The sequence below is a fragment of the Loxodonta africana genome, chromosome 16 (genome assembly GCF_030014295.1).
Source record: "Loxodonta africana isolate mLoxAfr1 chromosome 16, mLoxAfr1.hap2, whole genome shotgun sequence".
Taxonomy (NCBI): domain Eukaryota; kingdom Metazoa; phylum Chordata; class Mammalia; order Proboscidea; family Elephantidae; genus Loxodonta; species Loxodonta africana.
The window spans coordinates 18,274,121-18,295,995 of record NC_087357.1 but is presented as its reverse complement, the minus strand read 5'-3'; the positions used below and the strand labels follow the sequence as shown (position 1 = coordinate 18,295,995).

Below are 21,875 nucleotides of genomic sequence, written 5' to 3'. Positions count from 1 at the left end.
TGCAGTGTGGGCGCAGGATCAGTGGCCATGGCTAACCATGTCCTTGTAGGCTCAAGTTTAAATGAACCATATGAACCCCAAGGGAAGACCTACTGGAAGCATTTAGCCTCTCTCAGTCTACCCTGTATCTCTCTGTCTGTCTCTCTCCCTTCTCCTCCATCTCTGTCGCTCACTCGCCCTCTCTCTCCACACCCATATGTTTGTGTGCCCACGTACACACACACACACATTCCCAGAAGCCTTTCCTGAGACAGGTCTGAAGGACGGAGAAGTCCCAGCAGCATGAGGTCATTGGCCCCACTGTCCGCCTTCTGAGTGCTTCCCAAAAGCTTGTTGCCCTTGGGCAGACAATCCCCTACTTTCCACAGAACCCTCCAGGGTGCAAGCCATTAGGCCTGAGCTGGGTCCTATCCTCAGCCTCCTCCTACTGCCAGTATCCCAACCCAGACAGGCAGAGTCCTAGCTTGCTGAGAAGGAAACAGCATGGCCCAGTTCTGCCACTGAGGCACCGTGTGCTCTTAAGGTCACTGCCACCGTCTAGGATTCTGTTTCTTCGTCTGTAAGTGAAGAGGTTGGCTCACAGGATGCTGGAGGCCCCACCTTTATCTCCAGCTCTAACCTCTTCTCACTGTAACCATCTCACACTAACAACTGATAAAGCCTCAAAGCTGCACAGCAACTCTTCCCTGAGATCTGCACTAACGCAATGATTCCAACATCCCCAAGCTTTTGGAACAATAAAATTTCCCCCCAAAATTGTGGGCCTGACACAGTGTTACCAAGCTTTTATTTTACCAAGAAAAGACATTAAAACTATTTTTTTAAACCTACCATCTACTATTATATTGAATTCATACAAAAAAAAAAAAAAAACACTGTATTGGTTAACTATTGCTTTTTTTATTTCTTATTTTTTAACTCTGAGACTTAATAGCTTAAAATAACAACCATTTATTTACACAAGATTCTGCAATTTGGGCTTTTCTTGCCTGGGGTCACCCAGGCAGTTAAAGTCATCAGGAGTCTCAGTTGGGCTAGATGGTCCGAGACAGCCTCACTCATGTCTGGTGCTTGCCTGAAACTGTCAGTTGGAAAGCCTCAGTTCTCCTGTGTGTGGTCTCTCCAACAGGATAGCCCGGATTTTCTACACAGTAGTGTAACAAGCAGGGAAGTCCCAATGCACAAGCCTCTGCTTGTATCATGTTTGCTGATGTTCTATTGGCCAAAACAAGTTACATGGCCAAGCCTGGATGAGGTAGGAGAAGACTACATAAGGGTGTGGATACCTGGAGACAGGGTCCCTGGGTGGCACAAATGCTTAAGTGCTTGACTACTAACCAAAAAGTTGGCAACTTGAACCCACTCAGAGATGCATCAGAAGAAACGCCCAGCAATTTGCTTCCAAAGTTCACAGCCTGGAAAATCCTATGGAGCTGAACATTTTTTTAATTGTAATTTAAATGAAGGTTTACAGAGCAAACCAGTTTCTCATCAAACAGTTAGTACACATATTGTTTATGGCATTGGTTAACAACCCCAGGACATGTCAACACTCTCTCTTCTCAACCTTGGGTTTCCTATCACCAGCTTTCCTGTCCCCTCCTGCCTTCTAGTCCTTGCCCCTGGGCTGGTGTGCCCTTTTGTCTCATTTTGTTTTATGGGCCTGTCTAATCTTTGGCTGAATGGTGAACTTCAGGAGTGACCTCATTACTGAGCTGAAAGGGAGTCTGGGGGCCATACTTTCAGGGTTTTCTCCAGTCTCTGCCAGGCAAATAACTCCGGTCTTTTTTTGTGAGTTAGAATTTTGTTGTACATTTTTCTCCAGTCCTTGTCCAGGACCCTCTATTGTGATCCATGTTAGAGCAGTCAGTGGTGGTAGCGGGGCACCATTTAGTTGTGCTGGACTCAGTCTGGTGGAGTCCGTGGTAGATGTGGTCCATTAGTCCTTTGGAGTAATCTTTCCCTTGTATCTTTAGTTTTCTCCATTTTCCCTTGCTCCCGAAGGGATGAGACCAGTGAGTATTCTAGATGGCTATTCACTGGCTTTTAAGACACCAGATGCTACACACCAAAGTAGAAGAAGAACATTTTCTTTATAAACTAAGTTATAAAGCTGAACATCTTAATAAAAGATTCCATAGAGGAATCCTGATTTAAAAAAAGACGGAAAACGCAGAAAAGAATTCAAATTCTCATGGACTCTAGACTTTCTGGAGCCATGGACAGTGGGTGAATCCCTGAAACCATTGCCCTGAGATAATCTTTAAACCTTAAACCAAAATATCCCCCCAAGGTCATCTTAAAATTGAACAATAGTTTACCTTAACTAGTAAAAAAAGGTCTGCCTTGAAAGGTCATGGACGCTCCATAGACACATCCAAACTCCCTGAGGGATTGAATTACGGAGATGGGGGCTGTGGGGACCATGGCCTCAGGGAACATCCAGCTCAATTGGCATAACAGTTTATAAAGAAAATGTTCTACATTCTACTTTGACGAGTAGAGTAGCGTCTGGTGTCTTAAAAGCCTGTGGGCAGCCATCTGAGATACTCCACTGGTCTCACTCCCCTCAGGAGCAAAGGAGAATGTTGAAAACTAAAGACACAAGGGAAAGATTAGTCCAAGGGACTGATGGACCACAACTACCATGGCCTCCACCAGACTGAGTCCAGTACAACTAGATGCCGCCCAGCTACCACAACCAACTGCTCTGACAGGGATCACAAAAGAGAGTCCCAGACAGAGCTGGAGAAAAATGTACAACAAAATTCTAACTCACAAAAAAAGACCAGAAATCTATCTGGCATTATCTTAAACAGTTAGAAATAGAACTACCATACAACCCAGAAATCCCACTCCTCGGAATATACCCTAGAGAAATAAGAGCCTTCACACAAACAGATATATGCACACCCATGTGTATTGCAGCACTGTTTACAATAGCAAAAAGCTGGAAGCAACCAAGGTGTCCATCAACGGATGAATGGGTAAATAAATTGTGGTATATTCACACAATGGAATACTATGCATCGATAAAGAACAGTGACGAATCTGTGAAACATTTCATAACATGGAGGAACCTGGAAGGCATTATGCTGAGCGAAATTAGTCAGAGGCAAAAGGACAAATATTGTATAAGACCACTATTATAAGATCTTGAGAAATAGTATAAACTGAGAAGAACACATACTTTTGTGGTTACGAGAGGGGGGAGGGAGGGAGGGTGGGAGAGGGTTTTTTACTGATTAGTTAGTAGATAAGAACTACTTTAGGTGAAGGGAAGGACAATACTCAATACACAGAAGGTCAGCTCAAATGGACTGGACCAAAAGCAAAGAAGTTTCCGGGATAAACTGAATGCTTCAAAGGTCAGCGAAGCAAGGGGGGAGGGGGGTTGTTTGGGGACTATGGCTTAAGGGGACTTCTAAGTCAATTGGCAAAATAATACTATTATGAAAACATTCTGCATCCTACTTTGAAATGTGGCATCTGGGTCTTAAATGCTAACAAGTGGCCATCTAAGATGCATCAATTGGTCTCAAACCACCTGGATCAAAGGAGAATGAAGAACACCAAGGTCACACGACAACTATGAGCCCAAGAGACAGAAAGGGCCACATGAACCAGAGACTTACATCATCCTGAGACCAGAAGAACTAGATGGTGTCCGGCCACAACTGATGACTGCCCTGACAGGGAGCACAACAGAGAACCCCTGAGGGAGCAGGAGATCAGTGGGATGCAGACCCCAAATTCTCATAAAAAGACCAGACTTAATGGTCCGACTGAGACTAGAGGAATCCCGGCGGTCATGGTCCCCAAACCTTCTGTTGGCCCAGGACAGGAACCATTCCCGAAGACAACTCATCAGACATGGAAGAGACTGGACAATGGGTTGGAGAGAGATGTTGATGAAGAGTGAGCTACTTGTATCAGGTGGACACTTGAGACTGTGTTGGCATCTCCTGTCTGGAGGGGAGATGGGAGGGTAGAGAGGGTTAGAAACTGGCAAAATTGTTACGAAAGGAGAGACCGGAAGGGCTGACTCATTAGGGGGAGAGTAAGTGGGAGTATGGAGTAAGGTGTATATAAGCTTATACGTGACAGACTGACTTGATTTGTAAACGTTCACTTAAAGCTCAATAAAAATTATTAAAAAAAAAAAAAAAAGACCAGACTTACTGGCCTGACAGAGACTGGAGAAACCCTGAGAGTATGGCCCCTAAACATCCTTTCAGCTCAGTAATGAAGTCACTCCTGAGGTTCACCCTTCAGCCAAAGATTAGACAGGCCCATAAAACAAAACGAGACTAAAGGGGCACACCAGCCCAGGGGCAAGGACTGGAAGGCAGGAGTGGACAGGAAAGCTGGTAATGGGGAACCCAAGGTCGAGAAGGGTGAGTATTGACATGTTGCAGAGTTGTTAACCAATGTCATAAAACAATACGTGTACTCACTGTTTAATAAGAAGCTCATTTGTTCAGTAAAGCTTCATCTAAAGTACAATTAAAAAAAAGAAAAAAAGGTCTGCCTTGAACATTAGGCTCTTTTAAGAACTATCTATCTAGGATCAAATCGACAACAGAAACTCGAAAGATTAGAATCTTAGGGGGCTGTGAGTTTGTGTTACTGTGGGAGAAACAACTCAGAAGAGGAGGGTGAGAATGGTTATACAACTTGAAGAATGTAATCAATGTCACTAAATTGTACAGGTAGAAACTGATGAATTGGTACATGTTTTGCTGTGTATATTCTTAACAACAACAAAATAAATAAAAGTTAGAAGAAAAAAAAAACCTATGGAGCACAGTTCTACTCTGCAACTCAATGGGGTGACCATGAGTTGGAATTGACTCGACAGCAACTGGTTTGGTTTGGTTTTGGTTTATATACAGCCTAAGGGAGGCTGGAAAGGCCTGGTGATCTAATTCCAAAAATCAGCCAATGAAAACCCTATGGATCACAATGGTCTGATCCGCAACACATCATGGGGCTGGTGCAGGACAGGGCAGTGTTTCATGGGGTCGCCAAGGTTCAGAGGCTGACTCAACAGCAGCTAACGACAACAGCATTAATGTAACAATCTACACAAGGGAGTAACATCAGAAATTCTTTTTTTTTAATGGAGTAAATTTAGCTTCATGAAAACCAGCTACACCATTATTCGTGTGACTTCCTCACAGACTCATACGAGTCAGAATCGACTCAAGGGCACTGGGTTTGGTTTTGGTTTGGCTTCCTCACAGACCAGTGGAGGTCTCATTTATCAGGGACCAGTACTAGTCCAGAGGCTGGCCTTTGGGAAACACGGTGTTATCTGCTCATTCCTTCCAGTCGAGGCAGAAGTGGCCTCAGAATCCTCCTCAACATGGCACTCCAGATAGCTTCTTGCTAGTCAGTCAGAGATGGCGCATAAAATTCACGTCTATTTGCTATCGCTTACCTAAGGGCTAACGATCCCTGGTGGCGCAATGGGTAAGCGCTCAGCTGCTAACTAAAAGGTCGGCAGTTCAAACCCACCAGTAGCTCTGCAAGAGAAAAGGCCTGGGAATCTGCTCCCATAAAGATTACAGCCTAGAAACCTTATGGGGCGGTTCTACTCTGTCCTATAAGGTCGGTATGATTTGGAATTGCCTCGACAGCACACAACAACAACCTAAGGGTTTTACCCTCAGCGCAGGGGTTATATTTTAAAAGAGGACAGCTGAAGAAGTAATGGTTAACCCAAAGGAACGTGGCACCAAATCAAGTCTGCATAAGCAGAGGACTCCTTAATGGTGCAGCCCCAGGCACTGTGACGAGGGCCGGGTATAGGGACCTTTCCCATGTCCTCAAACCACACTCACCAGGGCCCACTGTAAAGGCCTCGTGTGGGCCAGGCAACCAGCCCCTGGGCCAAAGGGTCTCACACGCCTGCACCGGTGGCCATCTGGCAAGTAGGGCCCAGCACCCTCACCATGGACCACACACCTCACTGGCCCTGACTCCCTGGGTACGTCAACAAATGTGGGCTTGATTTTAGCCCTTCAATTCAAGCGGGCATAGTCAGCCACCACCTTGCAGCACCATGCCAGGGCACCGAAGACGGGCAACCACCAAGGTCAATGCAGGGGATATACACAAAGGTAGAAGAGCAGGGCTGTGCCTGGAGTTCACCAGTAAGGAGTTTTCTACTCACAGCAATTTGATTTGGCGCCTAAGTCCTCTGGAAAAAAAAAAAAAAAAATTTTTTTTTTTTCAAGTCCTCTGAGTTAAGCATTATTTCTTCAAACGCACATTAAAAAAAAATCTAATTCCGCAGGGAGGAACAAGTCTTTAACTTATGGACGGCAAAGAGGTTTCCATGTGTGTGCCTTTGAAGACTGATTGGGAGTGGCTGGCTGCATGCTGTGTTGCAAAGGACTCTGAGGCACCTCTGGGCTCAGCAGGAAAGCGTGTAGAGGAACTCAGCAGACCTGGTTCTCATCCTGACTTTGCAATGGGTTTGGGAGCAGTCTCTTCCCCTCCCTGACCTCAGTTTGCCCATCTGTAAAATGAGAGGGTAGGCCCAGCCCAGATATTTGACGACTGGGTTCCTACTTGGCTGAAAATGCCACTCACAGCTCTATTTCCAGACAACAACTTTTATCTCAACTTTGGGAACATGACTCTTGACATTTATGCTCTAGATAGTTTCCTATCCTAACTGGCAGAGATGGCCTCCCAAGGACAATGAGAAAAGGAAAAGAAAGGAAGGAAGTGACCAGAGGAATTTAGTCTTTAGCCTAAGGAAACTGTGGAGACAAAGATAGACCAGTCTGAGGCCTTAGATATGGCAGGCTTGAGCTAAAACACATACATCATCTGTGTCCCAAAAGGGGCCCAGGACTCTGGGTATAGGAACTCATGTGTGTGGCCTCCAGTCCAGCTGAGCCATCAGATGGCTACAGTCACATCACTGCCCCCAGGTAGCCCAGCAAAAGAGCCGCCCATCTGAGACCTGCCCAGAGAATCATGAGCAAATAAAATAGTTGTTTTAAGCTACTAAACTTTGGTATGGTTCATTAACATAGCAGTAGCAAACATAATGTGATGTTTTGTAGACATTTCACTAATCCTTTCATAATTTAATCGTTTTCACCTCTTCGGAGGCCAATAACCCTTTTATTCAGGTCTGGTCTCAGTGACTCCATGGGTCTCCGAGAAGGTGCTAAGCCAGCCCTGAAAGTGGCAACATCTCCAAGAACCCTACTGGCTTGATTAAAAATCAAGGGCTGGCCAACAACCCAAGCCCTAGGAAGGTATCACATGGCAAATGCAAGAAGAAACTTTTTATTTTCTTCTTTTAATTTACAAAACACCAAAGAGGAACTATTTCTAACTCTCAAATAGCTCCTGAGGGAGACAGAAGGCTCTCTAAAACTCCTACATCTAGGCAAAAGCCCAAAGACATCCATATTCAAGTCCCCAGAACCGTGACTATGTTACTTTACATGCCAAAAGAGACTTTACAGATGTGATCAAATCATTACCTAGAGATGGGAAGATGATCCTGGATTATCTGGGGTGGACACAATATAATCACAAAGGTCCTCTTCAGAGGGAAGCAGGAGGGTCAGAGTCACAGAGGAGATCTGACAATGAAAGAAGCAGCTGGACTGATGTATTTGAAGCTGAAGGAAGGGGCCATGAGCAAAAGAATGCATGTGTCCTCCACAAGCTGCAACAGGCAAGAAACGTACTCTCCCCTAAAGCCTCCAGGAGGAACGCAGCTCTGCTGGCCTCTTTGGCTTTAGCTCCTAAGACCCATTTTGAGCTTCTGATCTTCTGAACTGTCAGATAATAAATTCATGCTGTTTTAGCCACTAGGTTTGTGGTCATTTGTTATAGCAGCAGTAGGAAACGAATACACTGGATAATTCTCCTGCCTACAGAAGTACAATATGCAGACTGTTACTCATAATAAGAACAACAGCTAGTAATAATCAAAAACCAAATCAGTTGCCACCAAGTCAATTCCAAATCATGGCAACCCTGTGTGTTACAAACCGGAATTGCCCCGTAGGGCTTTCCTGGAATCCTTATGGACGCAGATCACCAGGGCTTTCTCCCCCAGTGCTGCTGGGTGGGTTCAAACCACCAAACTTTTGGTTAGTTGCCAAGAGCAAACCATTTACGCCACCCAGAGATACTGTTTATTCAGTGTCTACTTTGTGCCTGGCCCTGTTCCAAGCACTTTGCTCATATGATCTCATTCGATCCCCACAAAAATCACATGAAGCAGACACTCTTATAAGCCATGCTTGGCAGATGAGAAAACGGAGCCTGGAAGAGGTTATGTAACTCACCTAGATCACACAGAGGGTAGGTGACACTGCCTGGATTTGAACTCAGGCTGGCTGGTTCCAGATCCAACACTTAACTGCTCCACCTCCCGAATAAAATGCACAATGATAATAATAAAATGACTGTCATTTATTGAGCACCCGTCTGTACCATGCCCACGTTACGCACTTTACATATATTCTCTTACTTCTCACAGCATCCCAATGGTGTTGTTGTTGTTAGTTGCCATTGAGTCAGTTCCAACTCATGATGACCCCATGTGTATCAGTGTAGATCTGTACAAAGGGCTTTCAAAGCTATGACCTTTTGGGAGCAGATCCCCAAGCCTGTTTTCTGAGGTATCTTTGGGTAAGTTCGAACTGCCAACCTTCTCGTTAGCAGCCAAGCACTTAACCATCTGTGCCACCCGGGTAGGATTATCAATCACCCTTGTTTACAGAGGAAGAAATGAGGCCCAGCAATGTTAAACCCACATGTGTCTGAGCCCAAAGCCTGGGCTTAACCACATACCTTACTGCCTCCTTGTCCCACTTGAGGCCCGGATGGCTGAGAAGTAGACGAAGTTAAAAAGGGTAACCAGATCACTCATCTTTCATACTAGGATACTTAGAAAGTGAAAGGTACCACCATTAACAGTTCACTGGAACAGAGGCATAAACCGGAACTGTCCCAGCAAACCAGGACACCCTAAAGATGAGGGGCTAAAACCAAGGCCCACTCTCTGCAGCTCAGGGATCCCCGGAAGGGGCGCAGAGGAGCAGCCCAGCCCCACTGCCGTCTGCAGCTGCCGTGGTTCACGGTCTACAGTCCACGGGCCAGGCTGGACGAGGAGGGCTGGTCCTGACAGAGCTCAGAGCAGTGTCTGCAAAGCTGCAGATCTGAGGTCTTAGTACAGTGGGGCAGAGCCTGCCTGACGGGGGGAGGGCAAAGAAGGGGGGTCCATCTGAAGGCAGAGTCCTATAGTGTCTGAGCTCTACGGCCTCCAGCTCTGCACACAGTCCAGCAATGCAAAGAGGCTTTGAACCCCAGAGCTGCCTCAGGCAGGAAACTCAGCAGGGGACTCGGAGTCTTGGCAAGTGAGAGCCAAACAGGACCAACAACCAGCCTGACAAACCCAAGGGTTCTGGGCCTGCCAGACAGGAAGCTTTGCGGCCTGAGGGTCAGGCTGGGTTCTGCCCCTTCCTGGCTATCAGGCCAGCCCTTTTCCCTCCGAACTTCCTGGGTGAAAACCAGTCATTGATAACTGCCTCCACAGGAGTTACAATCATAAATGATAATAACAGACAACAGCAAGCATTTACCGTAGGCGGGCAGTAAACTCTGCACTTAGCATGGGTTATAGGAGTAAATGAAGTCTGCTCTGAGATGGGTACTATGATTGTTCCCACTTTACAGATGAGAAAACTGAGGTAGGGGTCAGGTGAGTAACTTGCCCAGAATTCCATGACTGGTAAGTGGTGAAGCAAGCTAATAGGCCCTGTAAAATCCTGCCAGAACAGTCTTTCTTCCCCATCAGGTGTCCCCAAAGCAGCACCTCTGGTGCAGGAACCTTCAGAGAGAAGGCCTTATTCCCCTCTGGGGGCTTAGGTGACCATGGTTGTACATAGACAAAGTAGCCACATATTACACCAGAATAAGGCTCATTGGAGTGCTTTACAAATATACATCCCTGGGCCCATTTCCCTGGAGGGTCTAATTCAGTAAGCCTGGGAACCAGAATTATAACAAGCCCTCTGTCTTAGTTATTCAGTGCTGCTATAACAGAAATACCACAAGTAGATGGCTTTAACAAAGAGAAATTTATTCTCTCAAACTTTAGAAGGCTAGAAGTCCAAATTCAGGGTGCTAGCTCCAGGTGAAGGCTTTCTTTCTCTGTCATCAATCTTCCCTGGTCAAGGAGCTTCTTAGCACAGTGACCCCAGTCCAAAGAATGTGCTATTCTTCTGGCTCTTGTTTCTTGGTGGTATGAGGTCCTCATGTCTCTCTGCTTCCTTCTCTCCTTTGTATCTCAAAAGAGATTGGCTTAAGACACAATCCAATCTTATAGATAGGGTCCTGCCTCATTAACATAACTGCCACTAACCCCTCCTTAATGACATCACAGAGGCAGGATTTACAACACAAAGGAAAATCATATGAGATGACAAAATGGTGGACAATCACACAACACTGGGAACCATGGTCTAGCCAAGTTGACACACATTTTTGGGGGACACAATGCAATCCATAACACCCCCTCCCACAGTGATTCCTAAAGTCATTCTCTTCCTGTTCAAGACCCTTTCAAACCTGATTCCATCAAAGGGAAAGTCTCATTCTTAACTCCCTCTGTTATATACTGAATGGTGTCCACCAAAATACATATTAGAATCACAACCCCTGTTCTTGTGGGTATAAGCCCTTGGGAATAGGGTTTTTCCTTGTTACATTAATGAGGCCATAGCAGTGTAGGGTGCATCCTAAACCTAATCATTGCTGAGATGCATAAGAAGAGCAGATTAGACACAGAAGGAAGCCCAAAAGGGGGAAGACAGATGCCACATAAAGATCACCAAGGAACCGAGATACACTGGGGCTACAGAAACTGAGAGAAAAGGCCCTTCTCCCATAGCTGAGACAGAGAGAGCCTTTCCCTAGAGCTGGTACCCTGAAATCAGCCTTCTAGCCACTGAACTGTGAGAAAAAAAAAACTGTTCTTTAAAGCCACACATTTATGGTGTTTCTCTTACAGCAGCACTAGGTAACTAAGACACCTCTAAAAATTGCAATTCTCCGTTTGTGCCAAGTGCAGCCTCAGCACAAAGCCCTCTGCAGGCAACAGATCTACCTAGAGAGCAATGACCTCGTTGGGCTTCCAAGCCTTTATGCCGTGGGTACCTTCTGTTGAAGGTCAGTGACACTGGTTTTCAATTTAGGGAACTGAAATAAACAGTCCCCTTAAAGTGAGTACATTTAAAAAACGGTGAATTAATTTTAAAAATAACAAGTCATGGTTTGGGCAATCCATAGACGTGGTGGGATCAGGAAGCTGAACTTCAAGGGGCTGAAGTTTGGGAAACATTCCCTGAGGATAAGATCGCCTGTGTCTGACAGCCCTCAGCTCTGTTCTAACATCTCTCCTTAAAAGCCGAGTCACTCTGGGGAAATGAATTTACCCCCCTGAGCCTCAGTTTCCTTTTGAGTAAAATCACCCACTTCTTGGGGTGTTCGTGAATATTAAATGAGATGATACAGGTGAAGAATTTAGCCTACTGCCTTGCAAAGAACTGATGCTTAAGGAAAATTTGCTGACTCAAGGCTGCCCAGCACCAAGTAGAGACGAACCCCTCCCTGCACGTGCTGAGAATCCCAATCTGAAACCCAGATGTGTAGTAATTCACTGGTTCTCAAACTTGACTGTTCACTGGAATTGTTGTTGTTGTTAGGTCAAGTTGGTTCCAACTCATAGCGACCCTATGTACAACAGAACAGAACACTGCCCGGTCCTGCGCCACCCTCACAATCATTATGCTTGAGCCCACTGTTGCAGCCACTGTGTCAATCCATCTCATTGAGGGTCTTCCTCTTTTCCGCTGACCCTCTACTCTACCAAGCATGATGTCCTTCTCCAGGGACTGGTCCCTCCTGATGTAATCCCTCCTAATAACATGCTGAAGTATGTGAGGTGAAGTCTTGCCATCCTTGCTTCTACATTCACTGGAATTGGGGAGTTCAAAAGCCTGATTCCTGGTCCCACCCCAGAGGTTCTGATATAATTGGCCTGGAGTGAGGCCTGGGCATTGGGACTTTTCAAAGCTCTCATTATAATGGACAGCGAGGATTGAGAACCACTGTAGTAACTAACCCGAGAGAAACATCCAGTGACAGATGGTGTATCTCCAGACACTACCTCCTCCCAGCCCCCCAGAACCAGCTCTCCAGCTGCCGTCATTCTTGTTTCCTTCAGTGGAAGCTGCAGAGATGGGGGGACGGCGTGAGAAGGACTGATCTCATGTTTGCCAGAAAATTCTGAGGGTCTTGCTTCAGAGAGTGGAGTGACTGAAGATCCCAAGGAATCAGGACCTGAAAATTTTCCTCACATAGCCCCATGTCTAAGAAAAATCAGAGCAGAATCAGCCCCCTTCCTAAAGCCTCCAAAGAAAGCAGATCAGCTTGACCCGGGACCACATCATACAAGGAAACAGCAATCCCAGTGGGCACCAGGGTGGTGGAGGCAGGAAGGCCACTCTCTTTTCTTACTGGCTACGTGATCAATAAAGTACAAAACCACGTCCTGCCCACCATTATTTCCACGGTTCTCCACAACAGACCTGGGGCAGGTGGAGTTTGTATGCATCATGCGCCCCCTTCACGGATAAGGGAGGGAAAGTTCAGCCAGAGTTCACACCAGTCTTTGGGCTCCAAAGCCACTCTGCTTCTCTGCCCACCGAGCCTGTTACTGCACATGGCAGAGGAGAGCAGGACTGCGTGTCGTCTGCAATAGAAGGAATGCAGCAAGGATTTGCCGAGCCCACTTGGGGGGTGGTTCATTTCTGAGCACTGCCTGAGCCTCCTTATCCACTTCCATGTTTCACCCTGCTCTTGGCGATGCCCGGGCCCGGGGTGCCATGGGTGGGCAGTGCTCACCCCCTGCCACGTGCTCCCCATTCATTAAAAGCCCCTGATTCCTCCCTGCCACCCTAATTATGTGCAGCGCTAATAAAGCCGCTTTATCCCTTAGCAAAGAGGCTTATTTATGAGATGAGAGAGCATTTCGCCCCCACAAGATTGAGTTGTCACTCACAGCCTTGTTGCAATCAAAGCAGCATCCCTTCACGGACTGTCCCAGCCCTGTCCTCCGCCCCCTCTCTCCCCCAGCTTCAGCCCGCTCCTGAGCATCCTCCTTTCTAGAAGAGGCACTGGGGAGGGGGCAGGATGCAGACGCCATTCCCCACTGCAGTGTTCCCTCATGTCTTACTCACTGATAGTCAATCAACACACAGTAGGACATTTATTGAGCACCTACTATGTGTCCTTACTAACCTGTTGCCACCTAGTCGATTCCGACTCATAGCGACCCTACAGGACAGAGTAAAACTGCCCCATAAGGCTTCCAAAGCTGTAATCTTTATGGAAGCAGACTGCCACATCTTTCTCCTTGGAGCAGCTGGTGGATTCGAACCACTGACCTTTCAGTTAGTAGCCAAGTACTTAACCACTGTACCACCAGGGCTCTGTTGCGCCCTTACTAGGAATATGGAACTGTGTGGAGAGGCAAAGCATTGAGGGAAAGACCACAAGCTTTTAGGCTCTGTGCCTGGCTCATATCCCAGCTCCAGCCTTCATTGGCTGAGTGATGTGGGAAAAGTTAGTGAATTTCTCAAAGGCCTCATTGCCTCATTTAAAATGGGGTTAATCATAATGTCTATCCCATAGAGATGTTGGAAGCATAAATGGATACAGACATACAAAACTGGCATATCGAGTCACTCAATAATTAGTTGGGATTACCCATGGTTAAGTACCCAAGATTGGGAGCACAGGTGGGAATCCTATCAAGATGGGTGAGTCAAGGAAGGCTTCCTGAGGATGTCTGAACTGAGTTTTGAAGGATGAGCAGGAGTTTGCTAGACAAAGGGAGGAAAGTTCCAGGCAGGAAGAACTGCTTATGTGGAAAGCCAAGAGGAGATCACCGGGCTCTGGAAGACACAAGACACTGTGTGGGGAGCATGCAGGGACCACCATGTCAGGGGACACAGATGCGGAGGTATATGTTGGCACAGGCAGTGAGACCCCGCAGCCAGAGTCCTAACCAGTAATACCCAGAGCCTCATCCCCACCCTGACTACTTTGAGGGGGCCACAATCAGCACCCTTCTGCTCCCATTTGTAATTTAGTGATCATGGGAAGTGGGGCAGCCACACATTCTCTATGTCACGCAGTCATTCTCTCAGGCACTCAACACAATTCCCTGAGGGACTATGACATGCCAGGCATGTGGTAGGAGGAACTGTACAGCCCAACCACCTGCCCCCAACCCTAGGTTCTAACCCTCACTCAGCCCCTTTCCAGCCGTGTGAACCTGGGTCCAACAGCTTTCTCCTCAGTGAAATGGGTTAACAATGCTCCCCTCATAAAGATGCTCATTCAACAACGAATGGGCTCAGGGTTACATGAGATAATCCAATACTCCCAGCATAAATCAAGTCCTCAACAAATGTCAGTGTTTAAGATTTTTTCTTTTACTATGATTAGTTGCTAGGGGGAAATCCTGGTGGCATAGTGGTTAAGTGCTAAAGCTGCTAACCAAAAGGTCGGCAGTTTGAATCCACCAGGTGCTCCTTGGAAACTCTGTGGGGCAGTTCTACTCTGTCCTATAGGGTCGCTATGGGTCAACTTGACACAATGGGTTTGGCTTATTTTTGGTTAGTTGCTAGGATAACAAGAATCCCATTTCCAAACCCCAGTGCAATGCCTCCAGAGGCACCCCCAACCCAGGTGAAAACCCCTGCCCAATGTTCTTCTCTTCAGCCCCTCAAAGGGAGAATATTACTTCAGTTTCCACTCCTATGCTTAGCCCTGAAGTGGTCGCCATCAGCACTGGGCCAGTCTGAACCACCCTGTAGTCGCCCTAAAGCCCATTCATCTCATCCTTCACTGGGCTTCATGTGTCAACCAACTCAGGTCACAGGAGGAGGGAGGGGTTGGAAGTCACCTCAGTCTCTGTTGCCCAACCCACCAGGGATTAAACAGTCGACTTGTGACCTGGCCCTTCCGATTTTGTAGATTAACTGATTAATTTAAACTTTCTATCAAGAAAATTTGCAAACATATACAAAATAAACATAACAGTATAAGGAACAGCCACGTATCTATTGCCCAGCTTCAACAACTCTGGACACCGCCATTCTGGTTTCCTCAGCACCTCCACCCACCCCCCACCCAACCCCCGCTTGATTTGTCCTGGGAGACTTTGTGGCCAGCCTCTCCAGCACACACCACCACCCGTAACTCCCTCTTCTCACAAATCTCAACACAGTGTGATGCCTGTGGTTAGCATTATTTTCTCATTTTTTTGCCTGAAAATGTTGTTATTGTTGCCGTTAAGTGCCATCAACTCAGTTCCGACTCACAGCGACCCTATGCACAACAGAATGAAACACTGTCCGGCCCTGCACCACCCTCACAATCATTGTTATACTTGAGCCCACTGTTGCTGCCACTGCATCAATCCATTTCATTGAGGGTCTTCCTCTTTTTCGCTGGCCCTCTACTCTACCAAGCACGATGTCTTTCTCCAGGGACTGGTCCCTCTTGATAACATGTGCAAAGTATGTGAGATGAAGTCTTGCCATCCTTGCTTCTAATAAGCATTCTGGCTGTACTTCTCCCAAGACAGATTTGTTTGTTCTTCTGACAGTCCACGGTACGTTCAATATTCTTCATCAACACCACAACTCAAAGGCATGGACTCTTCTGTGGTCTTTCCTATTCACTGTCCAACTTTCACGTGCATCTGAGGTGATTGAAAACACCATGGCTTCAGTCAGGTGCACCTTAGTTCTTAAAGTGGCATCTTTACTTTTTAACACTTTAAAGGGGTCTATTGCAATAGATTTGCCCAATACAATGCACCTGCTGCTTCCATGGGCATTGATTGTGGATCCAAGTAAAATGAAATCCTTAACAACTTCATTGTTTTCTCTGTTTATCGTGATGTTGCTCATTGGTTCAGTTGTGAGGATTTTTGTTTTCTTTATGTTGAGGTGTAATCCATACTGAAGGCTGTGGTCTTTACCTTCACTAGGAAGTACTTCAAGTCCTCTTCAGTTTTGGCAAACAAGGTTGTGTCATCTGCATATTGCAGGTCGTTAATGAGTCTTCCTCCAATCCTGATGCTGCATTCTTCTTCTTCATATAGTCCAGCCTGAAGAGTATCCTTGAAATAATCCCCTGAAGGGCATCCATTTTTATTCCTGGCAACAGGGGACCTTGGTGGTTCAGTGGTAGAATCTCACCTTCTATGCAGGAGACCCAGGTTTGATTCCTGGCCAGAGCACCTCAGCACAGCCACCATGTGTCTGTCAGTGTAGCCTTCTGTGTTGCTATGATGCTCAACAGGTTTCAGCAGAGCTTCCAGACTCAGACAGACTAGGAAGAAAGGCCTAGCAATCTACTTCTGAAAAAAATCAGTCAATGAAAATACTGTGGATCACAACAGTGCAATCCCATTGTGCACTGTGCATGGGGTCAACATGGGTCGGAGGCAACTGGACCGTGGCTAACAACAGTACAACAATAGGATAACCACTGGCCACACCCACAAGTGCTACACAGGATGGTGGTGAAGGCAGGAGCCCTGGAACCAGACCGCCTGAGTCCAAATCAACACTTCCTAGAGGCATGACCTTGGAGAGGTCATTCAACCTCCATGAGCCACAGTATAGATTAGCCACCGAGTAAATGAGGAATGTTGTTAACAGGTTGGCTGTGAAAAAACACAGGTTTGGTGCTCAGTACACAATACATAATGAGGAAACCTTAGAAATAGATGTGTAAGATGGTGGGTGAGAAGGCTCTGCTCCCCATTTTACAGATGAAGGAGTGGGAGCCCAGAGAGGTGGGGTGAGTTGCCAGGGACGCCTGCTCTTCAGAGTGAGAACTCAGACCCCAGGGCGCTCTGTGTCCTAAGCCCATGTGCCTGGAATTCTCTCAGGCTGCCTTGGACTGCGGATAGAGAGGAGGAACCGCTCTAGCACAGACGCAGGCAAGCAATGGCAGGCGGCCCAGCACACCAACATGTGTTCCCCCATTCTGAGTCTCTCTCCCAGCCCTGAGGAGAGACAACCACGCAGAGCCTCAGTATGTGCGTGTGTGTGTGCATGTGCGTGTGCGCGGGGTGTGTGCAGGGTGGGGTGCTGAGTTCTATTTTACAAAACAAAAAAGGGGTTAAGGGGTACGCATCCCCGCTCACTCTTTCAGTTTGACAAATCTTAAGGCAATCTCCCATTTGATCCAGCCACCCACTATCTATCCCAGCATGAGAGGCAAGAAACTGGTTCACTAACTCTCAAGCTTTAGCAACTTGGATGCCCCTCCCCATCATCCAAACGATTTTTCAACCTAAAGGAAAAAGGTGAAAGAACCGAGTCAATCCAGTTGCTGAGTGATGTTCAGACAAAGGCAGGCAGCCCCTTGCCCGCATTGGCCAGCTGGGGAAGGGCAAGGCTGAGGGGAAGATTCGCGGTGCGCGTTCCAGCTCTCCACCGCCCCTCCCAGGAGTGAGCCCTGGCAGGACTCCCCACCCCCCGCCCCACTCCCCCACCACTGCAGTGCTCTGTAGGGAGGCCCCTCCCAGATCCGCAGGAACAATGGGCTGGGGAGGGGGCAGGTGCGGCTCGGAGCGCAGCAGAGGGCTGGGGGCTCGGCCACAGACAGCCGGACCCGGAGCGCAACGCGACCGCGGCTGCGCTGCTACCGGACTCGGTTTCCCCGCAGAGCCGAGCGCTGCTGGCCTGGCTGGATTTTCCTTAAGTCCGGGCATTTTAATTTCATCTTTGCTAGGTGGTGTGCCTGTCGCTCCCGGAAAGCCGCAGGGCCGCGCTCCCCTCTGGAGGCTGCTCCCGCCGAGGGCCAGCAGGTCAGGGACGCGCGGCACCGCCGTGCGCCCAACTTTCTCCTCGTGGGACCCGCAGAAAGACCAGAATCTCGACATCCCCGCCAGCCCGTCCCCTCCGCAGGCGAAGCCTTGATTTACAACCCTGGCTGCCGAGGTGCGCTTCCTCCTCCTCCCTTCCTCCGGGTCCTCTCCGGCTTCTCCCCACGGTCCGAGCTCTAACCACGCTCCCCAAATAACGCGGCCCCTGTACATTTGCAAACTGCGAGCAACGGTCCACTGAGCAGGGAACGGACATTGCAGTCGCCGCCGTTTCGCCACTCCCCAGCCCAGAGCATCCCTGGGGTCGGGCGGGGAGGGAGTGGTGAGCTGCAGTGTCGCCCGGAGCTGCAGCCTCCACCCCCGACGCATGCCTCTGGGTCAGGGTGGGGCGAGGGGACAGGTCCAAATCTCCGCTCCCCCAGGCTCCCACCCCCGCCTCGCTGAGTCACGGAAAAGAACCGCTAGGGATAACGGGGCCACCCTGCGGCCAGGCCGTCACCCGGCCAGCGCGGGCGCCCCAGCACAGCGCGCGGGGGATGGACTTGGGGGGTAGATTTCACCCCGGCTCGCAGCCAGTTCCTCAGGAGGCGCCACCCCGCGGCGGGGACAGCCAGGGTGCACGGGCCGGGACTGCGGTTCCCGCCGCAGTGTCCGCAACTGGGCCGGGAGCGCAGCACGTGACCAGTCGGCTCCCGGTCCCGCCCGCGAGGGCAGCGTGCGGCAGGGAGCCCCTTTCCCACGGCTGCGGGGGTGCAGGGAACGGGACTGCGCGCCGTGTCCCTCTCCTTCACTCCGCTCCGCAGCCGCGGGACCCGTGCCCTGCGCTCACCTCGCGGCCCCGCGTCGCCACCGCCCGCCTCCTTGTCCGACATGGTCGCGAGTCCCGGCCCGCGAGAGGAGCCCCGGCGCAGCGCCCGTGTCGGTGTCCGAGTCCCAGTCCGCGTCCTCCGCCGCGCTCGGGCCGGATCTGAGCCGCGGGGCAGCGGGAGTACCGCTCTGACGCCGCCGCTCCGCAGCCCCGGCTCCTCCCGGCTCCTCCCCGGGCTCCTCCCGGACCCGCCCCGCGCCCCGCCCCTCCGAGGCCAGCCCCCTTCCCCCGGCCTGGGGACCCAGCGCTCTCCTGTGCGGCCGCTGCGTGGTGGCGCGGCCCAGGCTTCCCCGCTAGCCCGGGGGCCAGACGCGGCCGCGCGCAAGGGAGGCGCAGCTCGGCCCCAGCGCCTGCTCTTTGGGAGGCACCGAGTGTCATGGCCTGAAACCTTTCGGCAAGCGCGCACACCCTACTCTCCCGAGGAGCCTCTCCGGTCTCCACTATTTTATTTCTTCCCTTTCCTTCCCCGCGCGGGCCCCAGAGAAAATGGCCAAGGGCGGGCGCAAAGGCGAGTCCGTGGAGCCCGGCTCGACCAGGAGCCAGGCCGCAGACCCAGACCAGGAGGGCTGCGCGAGGCCCAGCCCGGGCACCGCCGCAGGCGTCCGCCCCCAGGCCGCCTGCGGGGTTCCATGGCAACTCGGATCCCAGGGAGGCGCTTGCCTCGGAGGCTGCGTCGCGCCTTCCATATATGGGCTCCCGCCCGGGCCCTCGTTACAAGTCTGAGAATAACGACATTAATAATGCAGGGCTTTGGCGGTGAGTGATTCATCCGCCCTGTCCTCGGGCTCTGCCACACACGCGCCGGAGCCTGGGCAGGCGGCTCCTGGTCCGCTGTGTCCCTCACCTCATCTTGGCAATGAGGGCGGTGGTAAGAATGTAATGACCATTGCTGGGTCCTTCCCGTTTTCCTACGCTAGGTGCTTAAGTGCCTTATCTCATTTCCTCATTCTTTATACAGCTCTAAGAGGTGGGGACTGGTGGGCCACATTTTACAGAAAAGGAAACAGGCTTAGAGGGTTTAAGAAATGATCCTACTGCCATGGACAATTAGGTGAGTGGCCAAGCTGAGATCCCCACCCAGGTCGTAACCATCAGCTACCCTTCACTCTCTGAGATGGGTTTATCTCCCAGAGGATGCCTAGGGGAGGGGGTGGGCAGAGGGCAGCTGGAGAGCCCAGAGACCTGGCTCTGCTCAGGAGGTGGTAGGGTGGTGAGTTAAAAGGAAGAACCTTGCTCTCTGACTGCCTGCGTTAAAAACCTGAACTCCACGGTGCCTCTGTGTGAGACCACAGGCAAGTTACTTAACCTCCCTGAGCCTCCATATCCTCATCTGTGAAATGGGCATAACAGGGAGACCCCCACTTCAAAAGACTGGGGAGGATTACATGAGACGATGCATGTAACATGCTTAGCTTGGGGTCTGGCACACAGTAAGCAGTCCAAAAAGCATTCACTATTATTAAGTCACAGGCATCTTTTTAACAGTGGACATGGCCATTGCTCAAGGCTGTGGACAGTGGAATGACACATGAGGACACTCCTAGAGGGGAACAGTGTGTTCCCAAAGAGCACCATCTCCCCACCTAAGCTGTTTGCTTGCTGACCTGGCACCCCACCATTTCAGGGGGAGACCTGAGAGATGGGTTCCCAGTGAGGGACCTGGAAGTCAGGAGCTTTTGGCCCCCAAACACAGGCAGGAGGAAGGATTGAGGCTGTTGTCTCAGGTGACAGCCTGGCTGAGCAGGCCGAGGGCAGAGAGGGGAAGGGCCAGTTCCTGACCCCTCATGGAGCCCAAAGCTGCCCTCCTCGCTCTGCTCATATATCGCTATTGAGGGAAGCTGGCTGGGCTGAGGCTACATGGGTTGGGACATGAGAGGACAGGACAGTCATGGGCACTCTGTCACTGAGCACCAGCATCACATGGAAACACATCTGGGTAGTGACACCAGAAAGAGCTTTCTATTAAACATGGTTCCACTGAACTACCTCGTGCTCAAAACCATGTGGGTCCTCCTCCATCTACAGGAAAACATTCTAACTCATTAGCATGACATTCAACGCCTGTGATAACAGAGTGAGCCCCAGCCTTCCTCATCTGTAGCCTCTCTCCCAAGCAGCCTCCCCTCCACCCAGGCCTCCTCTGCCATGTTACAGCTGCTTCTGTCGCCCTATTTGGCATCCCCTTCACTTCCCTCAGAAACTCTGGTGGCGTAGTGGTTAAGTGCTACGGCTGCAAACCAAAGAGTCAGCAGTTCAAATCCGCCAGGGGCTCCTTGGATAACTCTATGGGGCAGTTCTACTCTGTCCTATAGGGTGGCTATGAGTCAGAATCGACTCAACGGCACTGGGTTTGGTTTTTTTGTGTTTTCACTTCCCTCCTCTACATGCCCACATCTGGGCATTCTTCAGGGACCCAATCCCAGTCGCCGACCCAGAAGCCCCCTCCCAGGCTCTATACCCGCACATGCCACTCTTCGTTTTTCTCCTCCCTTTACACGCTTTGCTGCCCAGGCAGCTCAGCACTCCTGGAGGAGTCTCTGTCTCCCTGCTGGATGCCAACCTCCACACCCAAGGCTGGGGCTTGCTCCAGAGCTCCACAGCTCCTGGAAGTCTCCCCAGGGCGCCTCCCAGGCCGCTCACACTCAACCAAAGCCCAGCTCATCCCCTCTCTTGCTCTCCCTCCTGGGTGCCAGATCTCAGTCAAGGTAGCAGCACCCCCTAGTCGCCAAGCTGCACTCCTGGGCATCTGCTTTCACTCATCCCTCTGTGTCCATCCAAGTTGCCCATTCTACCTCCAAAATCTCCCCTCCATCCGCACCACCCATATCCTGGTCAGACTACCATCTTACTCACTGCCTGCTTGTCTCTAACAGCCTCCTCCTGTCCTACCCCTCAGTCCTTTCTTTGCAAATTCGTTTGTCCCTGCCCACTTCTCCCGTTCCATCTCTCCCACTCACTTCTTCCCATCCCTCCTCTTATTCAGGGATCTCAAACACATCGAAATCACTCATCTCTACATCCCACCACCAGAAGCAGCCTGGAGAA

The 21,875-nt window shown here is 49.8% G+C and overlaps 1 protein-coding gene across 1 annotated transcript in view; it reads right to left on the bottom strand.

Annotated features, from left to right (window-relative positions):
* HSPA12A (heat shock protein family A (Hsp70) member 12A) overlaps positions 1 to 18,907 on the bottom strand; it is an 82,111-nt gene extending 63,204 nt beyond the window's left edge. Inside the window, exon 1 of the mRNA XM_064269266.1 lies at positions 18,792 to 18,907. Coding sequence (XP_064125336.1) covers positions 18,792 to 18,834 — 43 coding nt within the window. The 5' untranslated portion in view covers positions 18,835 to 18,907. The remainder of the gene's footprint in view (positions 1 to 18,791) is intronic.
* Between the last annotated feature and the right edge of the window lie 2,968 nt (positions 18,908 to 21,875).